This window comes from Tursiops truncatus, chromosome 9 (assembly GCF_011762595.2).
Source record: "Tursiops truncatus isolate mTurTru1 chromosome 9, mTurTru1.mat.Y, whole genome shotgun sequence".
NCBI classification, from domain to species: Eukaryota; Metazoa; Chordata; class Mammalia; order Artiodactyla; family Delphinidae; genus Tursiops; species Tursiops truncatus.
In genome coordinates this window covers 63300654-63321013 of record NC_047042.1, presented here as the reverse complement: position 1 = coordinate 63321013, position 20360 = coordinate 63300654, and the positions used below count along the sequence as shown (strand labels likewise).

Sequence of the window (20360 nt, the reverse complement as noted above, 5' to 3'; positions counted from 1 at the left end):
GGTACTGGGATACAGAGGTCTTGTGGTATTAGGGACAGGAAACAAAGTATTTGGGCCTCATGAAAACTGAAAGTGGGAATTTGAAAGCCCTTTTAACCAAGGAGGCCTGTCCTCTCCATATCAACTCTCTCTCCTTCCCTCCTCCTACTCCACGTGTTTCTTGTCTCTATTACTTCTGATAGAGGTGTCTGTCAGAAGTATGTTTATTTCCCCAGTTAGTTGGTTTCGTCCTTTTGCCTTGCTTTGAAATTCAAAGGAAGTCAAAACAAACTTTGGTTTTTGAGGGTGAATATTTCTATTAGTGGAAAATTAATTTAGGACAGAATTAGTCCTGAAAAAGGGATGTCCATTTGAAGATGTGTTTTTGTTTTAAGGCTCATCCCCCTGTTGCTGTTACAGAGTTCATCCCTACTTGCTACCACGTAGTTATTCTTTTTTTTTTTTTTTTTTTTTTCGGTATGTGACCCTCTCACTGTTGTGGCCTCTCCCATTGCGGAGCACAGGCTCCGGACACCCAGGCTCAGCGGCCATGGCTCACGGGCCGAGCCGCTCCGCGGCATGTGGGATCTTTCCAGACCGGGGCACGAACCTGTGTCCCCTGCATCGGCAGGCGGAGTCTCAACCACTGCGCCACCAGGGAAGCCCACGTAGTTATTCTTTATTTGTTATTCTTTATTTGTCACCATCCTTCAGTCTGTCTTTCTTGGTTCCTTCCCTTCTGCCAAGGAATATGTACATCTCTTACCTTTCCCTCTCAAAGGACAAAATTGAAGCAAGATTTTTTAATTGGTCTACCCATTGGGTATCCTTGTCACCCCCAATCTAATCTTTAAAACTCCTGTTCCTTTCTCTACTGCAGTCTGGTCTCACCAGTGGTGAGGGTGTGGTCCCATCCACCTGTACCACCTGCCCCTTTTACAGTGATTACCTGGCAGCCAGCCAAGCCATTCTTTTGTTTGGTTTTAATCTAAGGATGGTAAAATAATGCATAAAACCACTCAAGGTTTTCACGGAGAAGTGCTGTGAACAGCCTATAGGGACTCTGTTCCTGTCTTTTTGTGCTTAATTTTCTCTTTAGTTTCTCACTGATTATGGCCATCTTTAGAATTTCTACACCTCTCATAAAAACTGTAGCTGAAGGATGGACAAAAATTCCTTTCCCACAATTCTTTTTTAAAAATTAATTAATTAATTAATTAATGGCTGCGTTGGGTCTTCGTTGCTGCAAGCGGGCTTTCTCTAGTTGTGGTGAGTAGGGGCTACTCTTTGTTGTGGTGTGCAGGCTTCTCATTGCGGTGGCTTCTCTTGTTGTGGAGCACGGGCTCTAGGCATGTGGGCTTCAGTAGTTGTGGCACGTGGGCTCAGTAGTTGTGGCTCATGGGCTTAGTTGCTCCGTGGCATGTGGGATCTTCCCGGACCAGGGCTCGAACCCATGTCCCCTGCATTGGCAGGTGGATTCTTAACCACTGTACCACCAGGAAAGTCCCTCCCACAATTCTTAAGGCGAGAAATAGAGGAGAATCATTAAAGCACCTAAGTTTGAGTATGATTTTTAGATCTTGTAATAGAATCTTTGAGCCCTTTTCCATTCACTGTTCTACTGCAGGGTGCCCAGAGAATACCCCTTTTTGATTTTTAGGCTCTTTCAGCATGTAGCTCTCTGTTCTAGATCATCTGAGCAGATCTTCTTTAGAAATCATTGAGCATTGAGTAGAGTTGATGACTCTGAGTCCACTTATACGGTCTGGTAACTCTCCAGGCCCTGCTGCCTACTTGCACACTTGTTTGTTGTCCTCCATGGAAAATACTTTTACTGAACTTTACTTTTAGGGTCTTAAAAGAAACAACTATATGAAATTCCTTACTTTATGTTTCGTGCATCTCTGTGGTTTGAGTACATTACCTACTGTAGTACCCACTATCCTCTCTTAGGAAACTTTTTTATGTGTGAAATGTGTCCTCCCTGTGGAATTGTATAAAATATTTACATATATTTTTAAACAATAGTAAAGTGAACACCTGTGTGCCCATCACTCAAATTAAGAAATATCATTATTGGAAGCTTTCATTCACTTAAAATTCCTCCTTAATGCATTTTCTTCCCTTCTCCCAGGCCTCAGAGGAAATGGCATCCTAACTTTTGGTCTAAGTTTTTCCTTGCTTTTCTTTATAACTTTACCACCTATGTATATATTCTTAAATATGGTATATTGTTTAGTTTTGAAAAACTGTGGACATTGTTTTTTTAGTTTGACACGTGTAAGTTTACTCTTTTTAATATTACTATCTTTTAGGATCCTATTTTGCTCTGTTTTTAGTACTCATATATGTGATTTTGTGATCCATTAATTTTTCTTAGAATAATTTTGTTGACACATTACAAATTGAAATGAAAGGTAGCAGGCTGTGTGTGGCATTTCAGTTTCCCTGAATGTGTATTTCTTTGATTGCACATCTCTCCCCAATTCATTCTCCTCCCTATAGAAGTGTGTCCCATAGTTTGGGATGGTCTGACGATTTGTGATGTTTCAGTTTGTTTTTTGAAGTTTCTGTTCTAATGGTTTTTCAAGCCAAAATTAATAAAATATACTATTTTATTTCCTTTAGTGATGAATAAGAACATCTGTTTTAATGTTGTCTGGAAGATTTTTATGATTGTTTTACTCATAGCTCTTTGTCTGACAAATATCAACAGGTCCCCAAATAAGTTTATTGAACTACTTTTTTAATTATATTCTACAGCTGGGTAAGAGACTTATTAGTGTGTTTTTAAAGTTAATTGTCATTATTTTGTGTGTACGTACATGACCTTGGCTTATTGGCTTTTTGTGATAAAATGCAGCAGCAGTTTCTTACCCCGTCTGTCTCCATAACCCATCCATTCCTTTGTCCAGAGAAACCACTTTCACATCTTTGAAATCTCAGCAATTCTACCATGGAAACCAGTAGCCCATACTTAGGTTCTTATAACCATGTAAATATTGCTCACTGCTGAGTCACGTAGGGTAATTAATTGTTTACATGGTAAGAGTTTCTTTCCTGTAGTTAGTAATTGCCTATTATTTTGTTTTCCTTTGGTTTCTGTATACTGATTAATTCTGAACCACAACTAAACTGTAAAATGCTTAATTTATATGTTGCCAAATGTATAAAATACACCGTTTCAGTTCTCCCCCCCCTAGTCCCTGGGGCCTCCCTCTTAGAGTCCTGTCTTCTGGTTCCACACTAGGCTGATCACTCTCTAGGCTTGCATGTTGGAACTTTATATTTTACTTTTTCACTTGATTTGACTGATTTTAGTATTTTATTTTCCTCAGACTTTGTTCCACTGTCTTCTAAGAATTCAATTTGGCTTTTCAAAATTTAGTTCTGTTTTGCCATCAATTCCTTTTGTACGTGGCTTTTTTTTCCCTCTGGCAGCTTTTGGGTTCTTCTTTTTCATGTCTTAAATAAAGGTCATGATGTGGTAGATTTCGTTTCATCCTTTTCATTGGATACCCTGTGGGTTCTGTTCATTTGGACATGTGTATTCTTCTGTTCTGGGGAAAATTTTCTAGTATTATTCCTTGGATGACTTTCTCTTCTCTATTGTCTCTGTTTTTCTCAAAATCCTATTGTTTGGATATGGAACTCTTGGATTGAAATCTAATTTCTAGTTTTTTCCCTCCCTTATTTTATCTGTTATACTTTATTGTACTTTCTATGAGGTTTCCAACTCTCCTAAAGAGTTTTGAGCTTGGAAGTTTTCTTCTGCTTCTTGCATTGTCTCTTGACTGCAGGTCCCCCTTCAATTTGTATTTGTTTCTATTTTTCACGCTGAAAGCTTCCTCACAACCTGGTGATCCTTAGCTTGACATTTATTTTTAAGAACGAGGTAGCTTGTAAAAGCCCGTTGGAAGGGTGTAAGGTGGATGGGACTTACTGACTAGTGGCTTTTATTATAGAATGAACAGGTCGGGATCATCTTGTAGCTTCTTCATTTACCAGCCTCAGAAGCCTCTATACGGAGAGTGGAGGCACATTGGATTCTTAATCACTTCAGTGCAGAAGTGACACCAGGTACCAGTGACAATTGCCCACCCCCACCTCTTGTGGACACTTATGTGTGAGGGCTCAAGTCCACTCACAAAGGCAGGAAGCAGTATTCCCCGTCTCTGTTTTCCATTCCCTTTATTGCATTAAGGGAGCTTTTTGAGGAGAACTTTTAAATGATTTTCTTTATGAAGGTCTCTACATTTAATGTTTGCTGCTCAGTACCTATGTGACCACTCAGATCTGTCCCTGACTCTCCTTCTCCTTTGAATATTTACCTTTCTCTACCTGTTTCTGCTAAGTCCTTTACTGCTTCTCAGCTTTTGTGAGAAAAGCCTGGCCACTCTTTTGTAGACATAGCTACTCATCAGAAAATGCCTTCCACGTGAGGAACCAACCACTCACAGAGTACAAAGAAAATCCAATTCTGGTTTTCTGTTTTTCTCTATTGTCTTTGGCCATTGGAGGTTCATAGTGGCTTCTTTGATACCAGAATTTTTTTTAGAACTACTTTATTTATAGATAGGTTCCAGAAGCCTTGAGGGACTGGAAGATTAGTCTGTATGTCAAAACCTCCTTTTAATTTTGCTTAATAACCCCCTTTCTAACCTGAAATGAATAGTCATAATTAATATAACCAGTTTTCCAACACTGTCTTCTCATGATCCAACCCAAGTCACCTATGAAGTGACTCAGTGTTTTTTTTTAGGCTCTGTGGCAGAATAGACTAACTTTTTACATCAATTTCTTACTCCTTCCCCGCCCTCCACCTGTTTTAAGGAAAAGTTGAATTTCTTATTCTGTATGCTAATTTCACTTGCATTGTTTTATTTGACATTTTTTTGTTCTTCATTAATAAATCAAGCATTTACTGTTTATGCAGGCTGGATTTTTGGTTAAAAACGTGTCTTAAGTAGGCTGTGAATTGAACCAGCTCAAACTTTTCCAGCTCCATGGTTTTTTTTGGTTTTTTGAATGTTCTATTAACTTGGCCTGCTAGCACATCTTTAATCATTTGGTCTAACAGTTGTATATGAATATTTAAAAGATGTGTATTTCTCTTCAGCATGCTTAAATTGATGAAAGTTATTGGTTAAAAATATTGGTGTCTTTTCTACAAAATCTGCCCCCTTTTATGTCATTATCTCAGCAAATGACATTTTTTTTTAAATTTAAAATTTTTGGCTGCGTCGGGTCTTTGTTGCTGTGTGCTGGCTTTCTCTAGTTGCGCAGGCTGGGGCTACTCTTGGTTGCAGTGCGTGGGCTTCTCATTGCGGTGGCTTCTCTTGTGGTGGAGCATGGGCTCTAGGCACACAGGCTTCAGTAGTTGTGGCGTGTGGGCTCAGTAGTTGTGGCTTGGGGGCTCTAGAGCACAGACTCAGTATTTGTGACACACGGGCTTAGTTGCTCCGTGGCAGGTGGGATCTTCCCGGACCATGGATTGAATTCGTGTCCCCTGCACTGGCAGGCGGATTCTTAACCACTGCACCACCAGGGAAGTCCCTCAGCAAATGACACTTGACCACACTGTTTGTTGTCCAGGTCTAACCCTGGGAAGATATCCATGACTATCCCCTTTAGTTACCTCTGAAATCCAAGTAGTCACAAAATCCCATTGGTTTCTTCCTTCAGAATATCTCTGGCGTCCTTGCACTTCTTTATTTGTACCCTATCATTTTGCCTCCCTGGGACACCCTGGCATTCTCTGTCTCTCTGGGACATCCCAGCATCTCTCTTACTAGGATACCATGGTATTCTCTCTCCCTAGGACTGCCTCAGCTCTGCCATCAGTCCAGTCCCCCACAGGGCTATTTGTACACTGTGGGACTGTGACAAGGACAGTGCAACAGGAGCACAAGTTTTGGGGAAGAAGGAAGAATAGTGAAAGGGGTCTGGAAGCATATGCAGGACCAGATCCCACATGGCATTTTAGACGTGTTTAGGGGTTTGAATTTCCTCCTGAGAACAATGGGATGCCAACGAAGGACTGAGTGGATAGTGTTAGTGTGATCGTATTAATTTATTTTTAATGATGGCATGATGTAGAAAATACACTGTAGGAGGAGTGAGCCTGGATATAGTGAAGGTGTGCAGGAAGGTGCTGCCATTGTCCATGTGGAAGGGGGATGGTGGCCTGAGCTAGTATAGTGGGGGTTGGATGGAGAGAAGCGGACAGACTCCATGATATTTGGGAGGCAGAGTTCATGAGGCTTTGTGATTGAGTTGTTCTTTTTAAAATAATTTTAGGACAGCACAGGTTTGCACGTTGGTGTAATTTTCTCCAGTGGTGCTCAACAGAGGGTTAAGAAGCTAGGAGTGCCTGTGAGGAAGGAGAAAGCTGTGAATAGTGGGGAATGAGCTGGAGTGTTGGGAGATAACAGCCCTGAGGAGGGCAAGTGAAGAAATGAGCTGAGATGAGCAGGGTTTAATGAAGGGCTCAGGAGCAGTGTCTGGAAGTGACAATAGAGGTGGCTGCTGGCCTCACCTCCAGGTCAAGAGCCAATACAGGAGCATGACAGAGTGACTCTCACAGCAAGGTGAGGTTTCAAGGCAGGAGAAGGAAGCATCTGGGTAGAGGCTGAGGCTGATGAGGAAAGAAGTTTTTCACCATGGAATGGAGGTCCCAGTAGCAATGACATGAGGTGTTGTATGTTTGACCACAAGATTCCCCCAAAATGAATGCCAACAGTCTTCTGATTGAATAGTTTTTATGTTTTCACTTACTCTTCAGATACCTTTTGAATCTCTGCCCTAGGAGAGGCTCAGTATTAGGCACTCCAACAGCTGCAGTGATGTATCGAAAGTTCACAATCTAGTAAATAAAATATTATTTTTCTTGGCCCTGGCAGACAAAGAGTTAATTTAAAGGCATTAATGATTTGCTTATAACAGACTGGCAGGACCAAGCTGAGAACTTTTCTCAGCCTTCCTGATTCTCATTCTTTCTCTCACCTTTACTTTCTCTTTCCTTAATGCTCCAAAGTATCCCTGCCTCTAAGTTTAAGGGAAGATGCTCAGCTCTCAACCAGGCCTGGTGGGCTAGCAGGTGCTGAGGATTACATCTCAAACTTGAGACTGGAAATCCTCTTAATTGATTTCTTTCCAAAATATTCTCTTATATGCTGTTTCTTAAGCATTTATACAGCAAGAAAACTCACTCCAAGGGTAATTTAATATCATTTTGAATTACTACTTTCATTTTCTCTTTGAACTTTGCGTGTTTCATCATTCTTTGGTAAATAGAGGTAGAAACCTCTGAGATTAACACAGCCTACCAAAATGTGATGATTGGTTTGAATCTGCTTCACTGAAAAGTTTGGGAAAGAAGAGAATTATAAAATTATTAAACGTTAGAACTGAAAAGTGTTTTTAAGATCTTTTACATTCTCACCCCCTTATTTTATATCTAAGGAAATCAAGGCTCAAAAGATTAATGGGATGTATGAGTAAATGTGGTAATTGTTTGCCAAGCTCAGAATCCTTTCAAATTTGCACAGTAGGAACTTTCATATTTTCTCACAGGTGGTAGTTGGTAATATTGCAGAAGAAACTTTTTTTTTAACCACTAGGGAATGCTGAAATATCAACTGTAATGGAAAAAAAAAATCAATTTTAAGTATTCTGATTACTACATCTTTTCTGTTTAGCAAAATAAAATGACCTATGTGATAGTCATTAAAGATTGGAGGGTAGGAAGGTAAATGCTGGGAACACTACTTTGGATTTATTGCAAGTCATATCATTTCCTAGTGATTGTAACTTAGAACATTCCTCGTAGATAAGCAAAGTTTATTCTCTCCTCCTGGCTATGCAGGGCCTGAATATACCAGAAAGTCTGCCTCCCTGCTTTATTAGTTAAGCAAAGGTGTCTACATAATCATGGAAGATGCTGCGCCATAACCTATAGTATATTAGAACACTATATAATTTTGAGGTAAGGAAGACCTTCACAGACAAGACAGGAAATGCAGAAGAAATAAATTAAAATATTGACATTTTACTATGAAATTAACTACATAAAGTTAAAATTTTTTTCTGACAGAATACACTGTAAATTATATCAGAAGATTTTGTCACACATGACAGTAAAAAAAATTTGTATCCCTAATCTTTAAATAGGGAAACAGAGAATCCAATAGGAAAACAGACAAGAATGTGAATATACAATTCACAGAAGAGTAAATGAAGAAAACAGAACAAAACAGCCCACTAAAATGATGCTTTGTTGTAAAGCAACTATACTCCAATAAAAATTAATAAAAAAATTTTTAAAAAAGTAAAATGATGCCTTGTACAAATAGGCAGGAAGAACAAATCAAAATAACAGTGAGAAAAACATTTTCACCCTTCCTATGGGCAAAATGTAAAAGGATCTGGGCATATTGGGTGCTGTGTTATAGAGATACGGACCCCTCATACATTGGTGAGGGTGTGGACTGGAATGGCTTCTCTGGAAAGTTCACGTTCTTTGACTTGGCAGTCTCACACGTCTATTCAATAGAAATAAAGGCACCATTTTTTTTTTACATGTACAGCGATGTTATTTTAACATTTTAAAAACTATAGCAAGGAATTGAAAAACATTCGTATGACCAATAACAGGAAAAGGGCTGAAAAAATTGCAGTGTGTTTGTACCGTGCAATATTTGACATCTATTAAAATAAAAAGAATGCCTTGGGGCTTCCCTGGTGGCGCAGTGGTTGAGAGTCCGCCTGCCGATGCAGGGGACACGGGTTCGTGCCCCGGTCCGGGAAGATCCCACATGCCGGGGAGTGGCTGGGCCCGTGAGCCATGGCCGCTGAGCCTGCACGTCCAGAGCCTGTGCTCCACAACGGGAGAGACCACAACAGTGAGAGGCCCGCGTACCGCAAAAAAAAAAAAAAAAAAGATGGCTCTACAGTCCTTCTGTTTTCCCTCCTTACCTCTCTCCTTAAATGCAAGTGGTATTTCAGACATCCCCTTCCCCCCTTTCCTCAAGCCTTTAGCCCTGCTACCTGTTCTCTTGAGCAGCAAGTGACTCTGTGCCCTGACTCTAGGGAAAATGGCAACTCTGTAAACTCCTTGCCACTAAACATGCAAACTTCACCTTCCTCTTGGCTGACTGGCCCCATGTGCTGGGGATCCCAGCCCTTCCTTTCTCCTTCTGGGGGTGATGCAGAAGGTGTATGTTCTTGCTACATGGATTATCCCTGCCATCTCATGTATCTCTTCTGTGTTTCCTCATTCATACATCCTGAAGAATAAATATAATGGCCTAGAATACCTATGTCTGATTCTTTGTTACTTCTCTGTGTTATATACGTATTTGCTGGATGGATAGAAAGAAGGATATTTGGGTAAAATAACAAGAAAGCAGCATGAGCTAAAGAGAGTAAAAAGACCTCAATAGTAGAGATGAAAGAAACGATGGAACAAACCTAAAAACAGCCTTACTTTCACCTGCCCAAATGCTTCTGGCCAGGGGATGAGGAGAATGGAGATGTTTTCACTCTTACGTGATCAAATGAAGGTTTAACTGTTAGGACTGCCAAACTATACCACTGTGGTTTCTTAGCTAGAGTTATATGCCAGATTTTCATATTTTGATATTTGTGTTGTATTTCCCAATTTTTGGAAAACAAATGAACGATAAAACTTTATCTGTAAACTAGGTTTCCCAAGCATGTATAAAAGTAGCTTGCGTTTGGGAAATACTGAATTAATTAAATCTTTAATGTGCTAACATGCTTTGTGAATTTCCAAGAGCAGGAGACAGTGTGGTGATTTCCAGCTTTATGACCATTAAGCACTTTTCTGTACTTGCTCCCATCCCCTCTTCTGAATATATATTATATGCCAAGAAAAATACTTTGAGAAATGCTGAGGGACACAAATTAATATGTGTACTAAAGGATAAAAAAAAAAAGAAGAGAAAGACAGGTCAGGTTGCATGACGCACAGTAACATGACTATTAAGAATTTTTTATTTCTTGTCAGTTTGTGTTTTTCTGTACATTTTGAAGATGGAAAATGATTTTTTTTAAAATAAAACTTGTTTTGGCTAATGATACCTTAGAGGAAATAAGCTGTTTTGTAAATAAGTATAGTAGAGTTCTAGTGTGGCTAAAACTTCTTGTAGTACTGGCAGATTATCATGCTCTGTTATTTCAAGGTTTTATTAAGATTGACCTGCTTTCTGTTATTCAAGTTACATTATCTTATTCTCTTTTCCAGCGGCAGTCGATTAGGAGGCCTGGTTACAGTGTTGTGCTTCTTTTTCAATCATGGAGAGGTAGGTAGTCAACAAATATTTTCAAAATCTTTAGGGAATTTTACTTCTAGAAATATGAGCTTCTTCTTTAGGTAGTCAGTCAAGTATTTTTTAAAATTTTAGGAGATTTTACTAATAGAAATATAAATTTCTTCCTTAATTTCTTTAAATGTAATCTATAGTAGCATTCTTTAAATGTTTGATCTTATTTTGATTCATTTTTTTAAACACTAGCACTTATCTTTAGTTAACTTTTCATGACGATTATATCTTTTATGTGATACATCTCTTAGTGGCCTGAAGAAATAGTGGGTCTGTGTTAATTCTATATATAATTTAACACTGTGTTCTAACTATGACGCAAATAAGCTAGCCATGTATCCATTAACTTCCTGTGTCGGGGTAACTTTTCGATGTAGGAGCTATAGTGTATGTTTCTAGTTTAATGCATTTCAATTCAACTTTGATATACTTTTGAGTATCCTTTGCAGAATATTTTATTGTATCTATAAATTTTCACGTATCCAAGGGCTTTCCAAAGAGAACAGCATTGTAAAAAGCATAGACTCTGGATCCAGGTTACCTGTGTTCAAATCCTGGCTCTTCCATTTAGTGACTGAGTGACCTAGGCAAGCCATTTAATCTCACCTTAGTTTCCTCTTTGTAAACGGGCATAATGATGTTATCCATTTCATGGGATTATTGGGGAGATTAAATGAATTCATATGCGTAATGTGCCTAGAACAATGTTTGACACACAGTTACTGCTAAATAATTTAGTTTGTGTAATTGTTTATATTATCATTAGTAACTTATTTTAGATTAAATTTTAATATAAATTCAAGATGCCAGTGAAATCCTTCCAGGAAATTAATTATAGTTGTAAATGAATTTCTAGTAATATATCTCTGTCCAGTTTTCTTTCATGGTAAGTTTTGTATGAAGGGAAAGAAAAGAAAGGTCAGGTTGCTTTGTGTGAAGTAACTCATTCCTTTTATGTGTTTCTACACTAAGTGTCTACAGCATTTGAATATGCACATGTTACAAAGCTCTAAGAGTAGTCATGCAAAAACTTAACTGTAGACTTAAGGTTGAATTTTATATTATTCAGTGGATTACTGATGGAAATTGAACTAACACATGCTTAGTATTTAGAATCACAGAAACGTAAAGCTTTATGGATTAGAGCATTTGACAAATGATTGCAATATGACATCAATTACTTGATTTGATCTGAATTTTGAGCAAAGAAAAAAAGAATTATTTGGCTCTTTTTGACTGTGGATGCTGCTCAGTGCTGTCGTTGGACCATAAACCTTTTGGAAGCACAGATCTGTGAGAATGACCTAAGAAATAGGTAATAACTGCTTAACAATGGAAGAAAGGAACATTGAGGGTTCACAATGAGATGTTGAGAGGAAAGGGACTGTTGTAAATTTTGAAGCCAAGGCACAGTTTTAAATACTACTGTCTTTAAGCAGAAATATTCTTAGTGTAAATTAGAGGTTATTAATTCCTGATCTTACATTTTTCTAATAATTTTGATACTCATGTAGCATGAACATCATTCTTGACAAAGTCTTTTCAGTTTTTAACAATGAAATTCAGACAATTCAGTTCATTTTTCAGGTTGAGAGGTTTTTTTTTGATACTTTTTAGCTACTTGGTACACTGAAACATGCTTAGGGAACACATTCCACTTAGGAAAAGGTAAACTAAATGAGATTAGAATTAGAATTGTGGTTTTACTGAATTAGTCAAGTAGATAATTGTATTTATATCAGTAACTATAGCTTTAGAGTAGAAAAGTAACCATTTTGAGTAATGACATTAAAATTTAGAACATAAACTGCAGTTTTGGGTAAAATAATCTTGAGAACTCAAGTAACTAAAATCTATTTTATTATAATTTTGTATTTATTTTGGTTTTCAGATTGGACAATTTTCAGACCCTTGTTTTCTTCTGATTTTTAAAAATGTTGCCTAAAGTACATAGTTTTTATAAGGGGGGAAGCATCTACTCTGATAGTACCTATTAATGCATTTAGTGAACTTTTCCGGAGAGTCAGTGTTTGCTTCACGGGAATTTCTAGCCAGTTTCTAATTGGTACCCTTCTTTCTTAGAAGAGTTATTTAAATCATGTGAGTGAGTGGTTTATGTGCCAAAAAACAGTTGTGAATTGTTACCTGCTTTTTTCTATTTCCATTATTTAGTTTGCTCTGTACTTGAGTCTAAGATAGTGTAAGATGTACTTTTTAAAATATTTTTTTCTCAGATGATTTTACAAGGGAAAATATTTGCTTTAATAAAAGAACTGCAAATTATGTAGTGTAAATGATTAATCAAATTATTTAAAACAGAAATTTAAAACCTTCAAATCTAAAAAGTGTGAAAACACAGTAAAGGAGCTATTAATTGCTCATAGTAATTATCAATAATATTGAGGTTATATATTTCATAATAAAAATTATGCAGATGTTTTCACTTACCAAGCTTTTTAATTAAATGTTGATTCTGTCCCTATTGAGAATTATTGCTAAGATGAAAGCTAACAATTTTGCTTAGCTTTTAAAGCATTTAGATGGGTACATTAAAAAAAAACTAAATGCAATATTTTTCTGCAATTTTTTTTTTTTTTTTTGCGGTACGTGGGCCTCTCACTGTTGTGGCCTCTCCCGTTGCGGAGCACAGGCTCCGGACGCACGCGCTCAGCGGCCATGGCTCACGGGCCTAGCCGCTCTGCGGCATGTGGGATCTTCCCGGACCGGGGCACGAACCTGTGTCCCCTACATCGGCAGGCGGATTCTCAACCACTGCACCACCAGGGAAGCCCTTTTTCTGCAATTTTTGACTGTTAATTTCTTTTCCTTCCTCCCTCCCTCCCTTGCTTTCCTTTCTAATGATGGTAAGGTTTTGGCCAGGATATTTATTCTGAGTCTTCTGTTTATTCAACTCAATTAAAACAACATATACTGAGGTCCTACTGTATGTCAGGACTTGTAGATGCTGGGGATGTGTCAGTTAGTAAAACAAAGACCCCTGTCCTTGTGGATAATCATGTGAAGGTGGAACAATCCTCTGCTTAAGGTGGGGGGAATACTGGTTTATTTGGGGAGAAGCAAGGAGGCCATTGTGGAAGAGCAGAGAGTGGAAGGGATAAGGCCAACAGTGAAAGACGGGAGGTGATGTGTGGAAGGAGCCAATTCTGTAGTCTTGTCAGTCATTGTAAAGTTCATTTGGAGCACGTGGAAAGGCCATGGAGGGTTACCTGCAGAAGAGGGACATGATTTAAATATTTTTTACATTAATTTGGACTATAGTGTAAGTGCAAGATGTGTTATTCAGACTATTGAGTGGTGTGCCTATTTGTGAAACTTACAGTAACTCCAAAAGTCCAAAAACAGAGAGTGTGCTAGTCTTAGCTGGAAATGAATCTGTTGATGTAGATTTGAAAACTAGCTTCTAATGTAGTAGAAAACTAGCCTGCAGTATCTTTCGTGACCTGGCCCTTTCTGCGTCTCACTACTCCAGGGCATTTTCTTTTTGCCTCAGTCCTGCTGTCCTTCCTTCCTCTAGTTCCCAGAAAGGACTGTTCCTTTTCCTTCCTCAGGGCCTTTGCACATGCTGTTTCCTAGCCCTGTATACTTCCCTCCCCCTGTATCTCTAAATCTGTGCCTAGTTAACTCTTAGTCATCTTTAATAACTGGATGTTTTAGTTTGGGTTTCAGTGGTGTTCTTCATTTCTTCCTGCAGATCTGGGTTTTCATCTGGTATCATTTCTCTTTGGTCTAAGAACTTTATTTAGCATTGTGGTGAAGATCTGCTGCCCATAAGTTCTCTTAGCTTTTGCCTTTCTAAAAACATCCTTATTTTGCCTTCATTTTTTTTAAAGTATATTTTTGCTGGATAAGAATTCTGGATTGAAAGCTTTATCTTTAAGCACTTTAAGTGTCATTGTTTTGTGTTCTGGCTTCCATTGTTTCATAAGTCATCTGTCACTCTTATTATTGTTGTCCTGAATGTAATGTGTATCTTCTGTGGTGGTTTGAAGCTTTGTTTTTTTTCTTTTTTTTTGGTCATTGTTTTAAAATTTAATTAATTATATTTTTGGCTGTGTTGGGTCTTCGTTGCTGCATGCAGGCTTTCTTTCTCTAGTTGCCGTGAGCAGGGGGCTACTCTTCGTTGTGGTGCACGGGCTTCTTATTGCGGTGGCTTCTCTTGTTGTGGAGCATGGGCTCCAGGTGCACAGGCTTCAGTAGTTGTGGCTCACGGGCTGTACAGCGCAGGCTCAGTAGTTGTGGCTCACAGGCTGAGTTGCTTCACGGCATGTGGGATTTTCCCTGACTAGGGATCGAACCCATGTCCCCTGCATTGGCAGGCATATTCTTAAACAATGCGCCACCAGGGAAGTCCTTAAAGCTTTGTTTTTATATTTGATTTTTATTGGTTTGATGGTGATGAACTTAAATTTGGTCTTTTTTGTATGTATCCTGCTTAAGTTTCACTGAACATCTTTGTTCCGTGGGTTTTTTTTTTTTAATTTAAATCAGTTTTCGGAAACCTTTTAGCAAATATCTTTTCTTCAAATATTTTGTCTTCCCCATTCTCTCTCTTATTGTCTTTGAGGATTCTCATTCTATGTATGTTCAACTTTTGATGTTATCCCATAGGTTTTTGATACTCTCTTCATTTTTTTTTAATTTTAATTTTTTCTCTCTTTGTCTCTATTTGGATATATTATTTTGCCATATCCCTGAGTTCATTGGTATTTTATTCTGATATTCAGTCTGCTTTAATGCCCATCCAGTGACTTGTTTATTTTAGATATTATAAATTTCAATTTTAGAATTTCATTGTTTTCCTGAGCTTCCATCTCTCTGTTGAAAATTTTTGTCTGTTTACCCATTCTGTCCATCTTTTCCTGCAAATTTTTAAACCTAATTATTAAGTTTAAATTTAAAGTCCTTGTCTGCTAATTCCAACATTCACATTATCTGTGGATTTAACTAGAATTTACCTTTTGATTGTGGGTTATATTTTTGTATTTTGCATGTCTCATAGATTTGCAAGACATTTTGTATAAAAGAATGATAAAGCCTGAAGTAGATAATTGTTTTTGCTTGTTTTTTCCCAGAGAGGGATTATCTTTTCCTGTGTCAGGTATGTAGGGTAAGGGCCTGAGCAATTTGATCCCACCATGAGTCTTGCTAAGCTGGGCAGGGCTGTGGTTTTAATTTGTTTTAGTTTACCTCCAGTTTCAAATGAATTAAGGAGATTTCTGCTCTGTGGCTCAATCTCCAGTTTCCCAGATGCTCAGCCCAGGGCATGATCTCTTTGATCTTACCAGCAATTGAATCTGGAGGGGGTGAAGTTTTAGCTTTTTAGTTTCAGTCCATCACTGGATTCGACTTCAGCAAGTTCCTGGAAGCTAAGCACTGTGTGAGACTGTGACTTCTCTCTGCTTCCTCCCTGTTCTTCACTGCTTCTTCACCCCAATCTGAATATCCAATTAACTTAGTACTGTTTGTTGAAAAGACCATTCTTTTTCCATTGAATTGTAGTGGTTCTTTTGTCATTAATCAAGTAACTGTATATTTGTAGATTTGTTTTTAGACTCTCAAATCTGTTCTATTTTTCTATTTATCTTTAAGCCAGTATCACACTATCTTAAATATTGTAACTTTAAAAGTTTGATATCTGGTAGTAAAAAGTCTCCAACTCTGTTCTCCGGTGTTGCTTTAGCTAGTCCAGGTTTTTGTATTTCCGTATAAATTTTAGAATCAGCTTTCCATGATTCCTCCTTCCCCCAGTAGATTTACAACCTGCTAGGACTTTAGTTATGATTGCCTTGATCTCTAGATCAATTTAGGGAGAAGTGACATTCTAAATATATCAGATCTTCCCATCTATAAACATAGGTAATCTTTCATTTATATCAATCTTCTTCAATTTCTTTCAGCAATGTTTTGTGTCTTGCAAATTTTTTATTAGATTAATTCCTAACAAATGTGTGTGTGTGTGTGTGTGTATTTTGGGGAGGGAGGGGTACTATTCTCTGCCCTTTTGATATGTCCTCAGTGTTCTTTCAACACTTACTTTCTTGCACAAAAAGGTGTTTCAAGATCACCTCGTACTGTCTTGCCCCCAGATGTGGAATCAGCTATTTTCCAAGGAATCTTGGATCCTGTTAGTGGAAAATGGTAACTAGAGACCACAAGTGGGGTGCTTGATGTGCTTATTACTGCTTGGATGTAATGACTTTTAGGTCCTTTTAGCAAAAATCATTAATTCATACTGATTCTTCCAATAATTCTAATCTAGTAATCCAGTAGTATAAACCCTGCCTTCTCCCACTCCATATTTGTATCCCCTCCCTCCCCACAATCTAAATGTATTTACTTACTTGCTTTATTCTGTAATATACACAAAATAGTTTCAGAATTAATACATTATGATTACCAATAACAAACCTACTAAGTAAGGTTTAAGATTTCTTTGCTGTTGTTTTTTTTCCTAAGATTATATTCTACTAAGGGGGTACAGAGTTCAAAAGTAAAACAGCTCAAAATATACATAGATTATTTTTGCTTCTCTGTTATGTTACCATTTAATACAGTTAGAATCATTTGTTTCAGTTTATACTGCCTTTGTATCTTGACAAATACCTTCATACTGTATACAGAATTCTGATTATGTTGATAACCTTGAGAAGTTTAGTTTACAACCACATGGTAAGATGGTAGAGTTGATATTGATAACATCTTGTCAGCTTTTTATATTTTAAATAAGTAAGGAATGGTCAGGTTGCGTCATTGCTATAAAGGATAGAGTCATGAAGATGCAATTTATTGCTTATCCAACAAAGCTGACTGATTTCACAGAAGTTCTGTGCAAACTTTATGGTAGGATATGGTGATATCCTAGAAGTTCAGAGATAAAAAAGGTTTTCATAGAACCAGTAGAAATTCTTTATTAAGATGGTAAAGCTTACTAATAACAATTATACATCACTGAAACATTAATTTTTGTGTGAGCCAAAATTGTATTACAGATTCAAATTGTAACTGACTGGTTATTTGGGCAGCATGTCAGTACATGGTATAGAAAGAGACAAACTCCAAGAAAGCTACCTGACTTATTATCAAGGTGCAGTCCCATCAGCCTCACTAAGCCCATGCCAAGCTAAGGGTCTCCCTAAACAATGGGACTGCCCTAAGTAACATCAGATGGAAGATGTTCAAACGATAGGTGTTGCACCTAGCGTTATTATGGTTGACATCTGGATAGCTGAATCCTTAAACCTACACCATTCTCAGAAAAAGAGTAGCCAAACCCATGGTGGTCAGAAATCTTTTTTGGAATCGCTTGTAAGTGTAGTGTTTACAGCAATATTATAGCTAACATAGCAGTGCAGCAGTCAGAGGTGGGATAATTTGTTTTAAACCCAAACATTATACGAACAAGTTACAATTGATCCTACAAAGGTTAACTGTAGTTAAAACTCTTGAACAAGCCTTAAACATGATCTGTTTGATACTAACTATAACTTACAATTGACTAGTCAGTTCTATTCCTATTTTTAAATTGTGAAGAGAAATCAATTAGATTATGCTAGATCTCTAAGAGTATAAGTAAACTATTTGAAAGTAGAGGTTGAAAAATGAAGCTGTTTATTGCTAAAATTCTTCATTTTTGATTCTTGAGTAGATGATTAAAAAATTCAGCCTTCACCAAGCAGAAAATAGATTAAAAGCCTGTTGTCATCAATATCTAGGCAGTGTTATGTTGCAGTATTATTCAATGCTATGAAGTGTGTGCTGAAAATTATTTAGTGGATGATGACAATTAAAACAGTGTAAGATTTTTTATTGAGTTTACTTTCACAATTAAAGAATTTCTTATTCTTTGTCAGAGTATAGAATACATTTGTGTAACCCTTTTTGAAGCAGTTCACGTGTGTATATTTCCTCCTTTCATTCTTAACATTTGAACCTATAAAGAGAACGATAGATTTTTATTTTCTATTTAAAATTATAGTTAAATAAAAAATATTTATTTGTTGAAATTTAAGGTATGATTAAGACAAATCTGTTTACTATTCTCATATTATATGGTGTCATCTGGAACAGCAATTATGTTAGTACCAGATCTAGTAAAGCACCCTGTGTTATTGGAGAAACAATAAGAAGCACTTTCACATACATATGAATTCATTCACTCTTAACTTTTTAGAAGGAGAAAACCTTGCTTTTTGTTACTAATTTATAATTGAGCCTTCTTATCCTTACTTTACAGAGGATGTAATCGAGTTTTAGCAAACTGAGTTACTCCTGCTATTAAGAGAAATGAATTTCTAAGAGATGACAACATAGTTGTATTTGGTAACAAAATAAATATGGGTGAACAGTCTGTATGAAGAAAGTTTTCAAATTGTGTATTACATAGTTTAAATATTTTCTTATTCATTTTTGCATAGAGATTGGTAGCCTTATAAATTTTATATATCTCTACTGTCAATCATACTGAAATCTCTAGTTAATCTAATAAACTAACAGATTTTTTACTTTTCATTTCAGTAAAAACAAATATACATTTTTAAAGACTTTTTCAATCTTTTCATATTCTCTTGTATGTACAGTTCATTTATAAATAGATATTTATGTTAATTTCATAGAGAATGGTGAGTTTTGGTAAAAAAAGAGGAATAAATTGGCTCAGACTTTCTGTAGCAGTAGAAGAAATATCTAATAGTCTGAGGTAGAGCTAAAATAAAGGAAAGACTTATTGCCACTGTGGTCTTTGTAATACTACATAGTCTCTGAAGTAGCCCTGCTTGACGTGAAAGATATAATTATTTCTTCTAGTGTGACGAGCTTAGTAGTAGTAATATCAAATTGTTTACATTTAATCCAGTGCAGTTTTCTTTAAATTGAAAGATGGACTTATTAATATATTTAGTATATATGCAGAAACATGATGGAGTCTCATACTGGGATACTACATTATTTAATTAAGTCTAAAGTAAGCTTTTCAGAAAGGTTGATACTTAACTATTTTAGGACTTCTGTGATTTTATTTGATCCCCTGTGCCGCTTTTAAATATTTTGCAGCCCAGGGTGGCTTGGGCAAAGAAGAAGTAAAAACAAAGATGGAGTGCTCCTTTTAAGCAGCATTGTCAGTAAAAATACTAACAGTGATGACCACAGGGAGTTTTGAAATATTGCTTATGGAGAGTTTTGCTGAAATTCACGTGAAAGAAGACAAACTATAGTTCATTTTCAAAACCAGTTCAAATGTAGTGTTTTTACTTTTGGCAGAACATTTTCTTGCTGGTGCTTTCCCTACTTCCCTTTTAGGCTACAGTTGAAGTTTTTTAGGACTTCGTTGTTGACAGTTCATGATGTTACTGTTGCTCAAGAGCTTATGCCATGTGTATCTTCCAGTTTTGCTGTTGGTAGAAAAGTTAGTAGCTTGTTTTCCAGCACACCATTAAGTTGTAGAAAAAACTTCATAGCAGCTTTCGCTTGGTGTTTCTTACTCAGCAATTTTAGCAAAGATACCATGCACTATGAATTTTTTTCAGTGTACCCGTGTGATGTGGACACCTCCTCTCCGCGAAAGCTTCTCGTATCCATTCCTTGTACTTCAGATGCTGCTTGTGACTCATATTCTCAGGTAACTTTGTCTTATCTTTAGTAGTTGTTTGTTTGTTTTGCATTGAATAACTTAAGCTAGAATTTTTTAAACTTCCAGTATAAAAAGTGTAATAAAATAATTAAGTTGATGCAGTTGCTAGGTTGAATTCATAAAGGGGTTTTAAGAGTTTAACTTCAGGGGCTTCCCAGGTGGCACAGTGGTTGAGGGTCCGCCTGCTGATGCAGGGGATACGGGTTCGTGCCCCGGTCCGGGAAGATCCCACATGCTGCGGAGTGGCTGAGCCCGTGAGCCATGGCCGCTGAGCCTGTGCGTCCGGAGCCTGTGCTCCGCAACGGGAGAGGCCACAACAGTGAGAGGCCCTCGTACCGCAAAAAAAAAAAAAAGTATAACTTCAAAATATTTACTACCCAAAACATTTT

At 37.3% G+C, this 20360-nt stretch overlaps 1 protein-coding gene across 6 annotated transcripts in view; it reads left to right on the top strand.

The window, feature by feature from the left end:
• The window catches only part of DPY19L1 (dpy-19 like C-mannosyltransferase 1), a 95833-nt gene that overhangs the window by 26708 nt on the left and 48765 nt on the right, over window positions 1-20360 (top strand). For all 6 annotated transcript variants that reach the window (XM_019925678.3, XM_019925688.3, XM_019925668.3 and 3 more), the window contains exons 7-8: window positions 10247-10304; window positions 19868-19959. In XM_019925678.3, the coding sequence (XP_019781237.1) occupies window positions 10247-10304; window positions 19868-19959 (150 nt within the window). The remainder of the gene's footprint in view (window positions 1-10246; window positions 10305-19867; window positions 19960-20360) is intronic.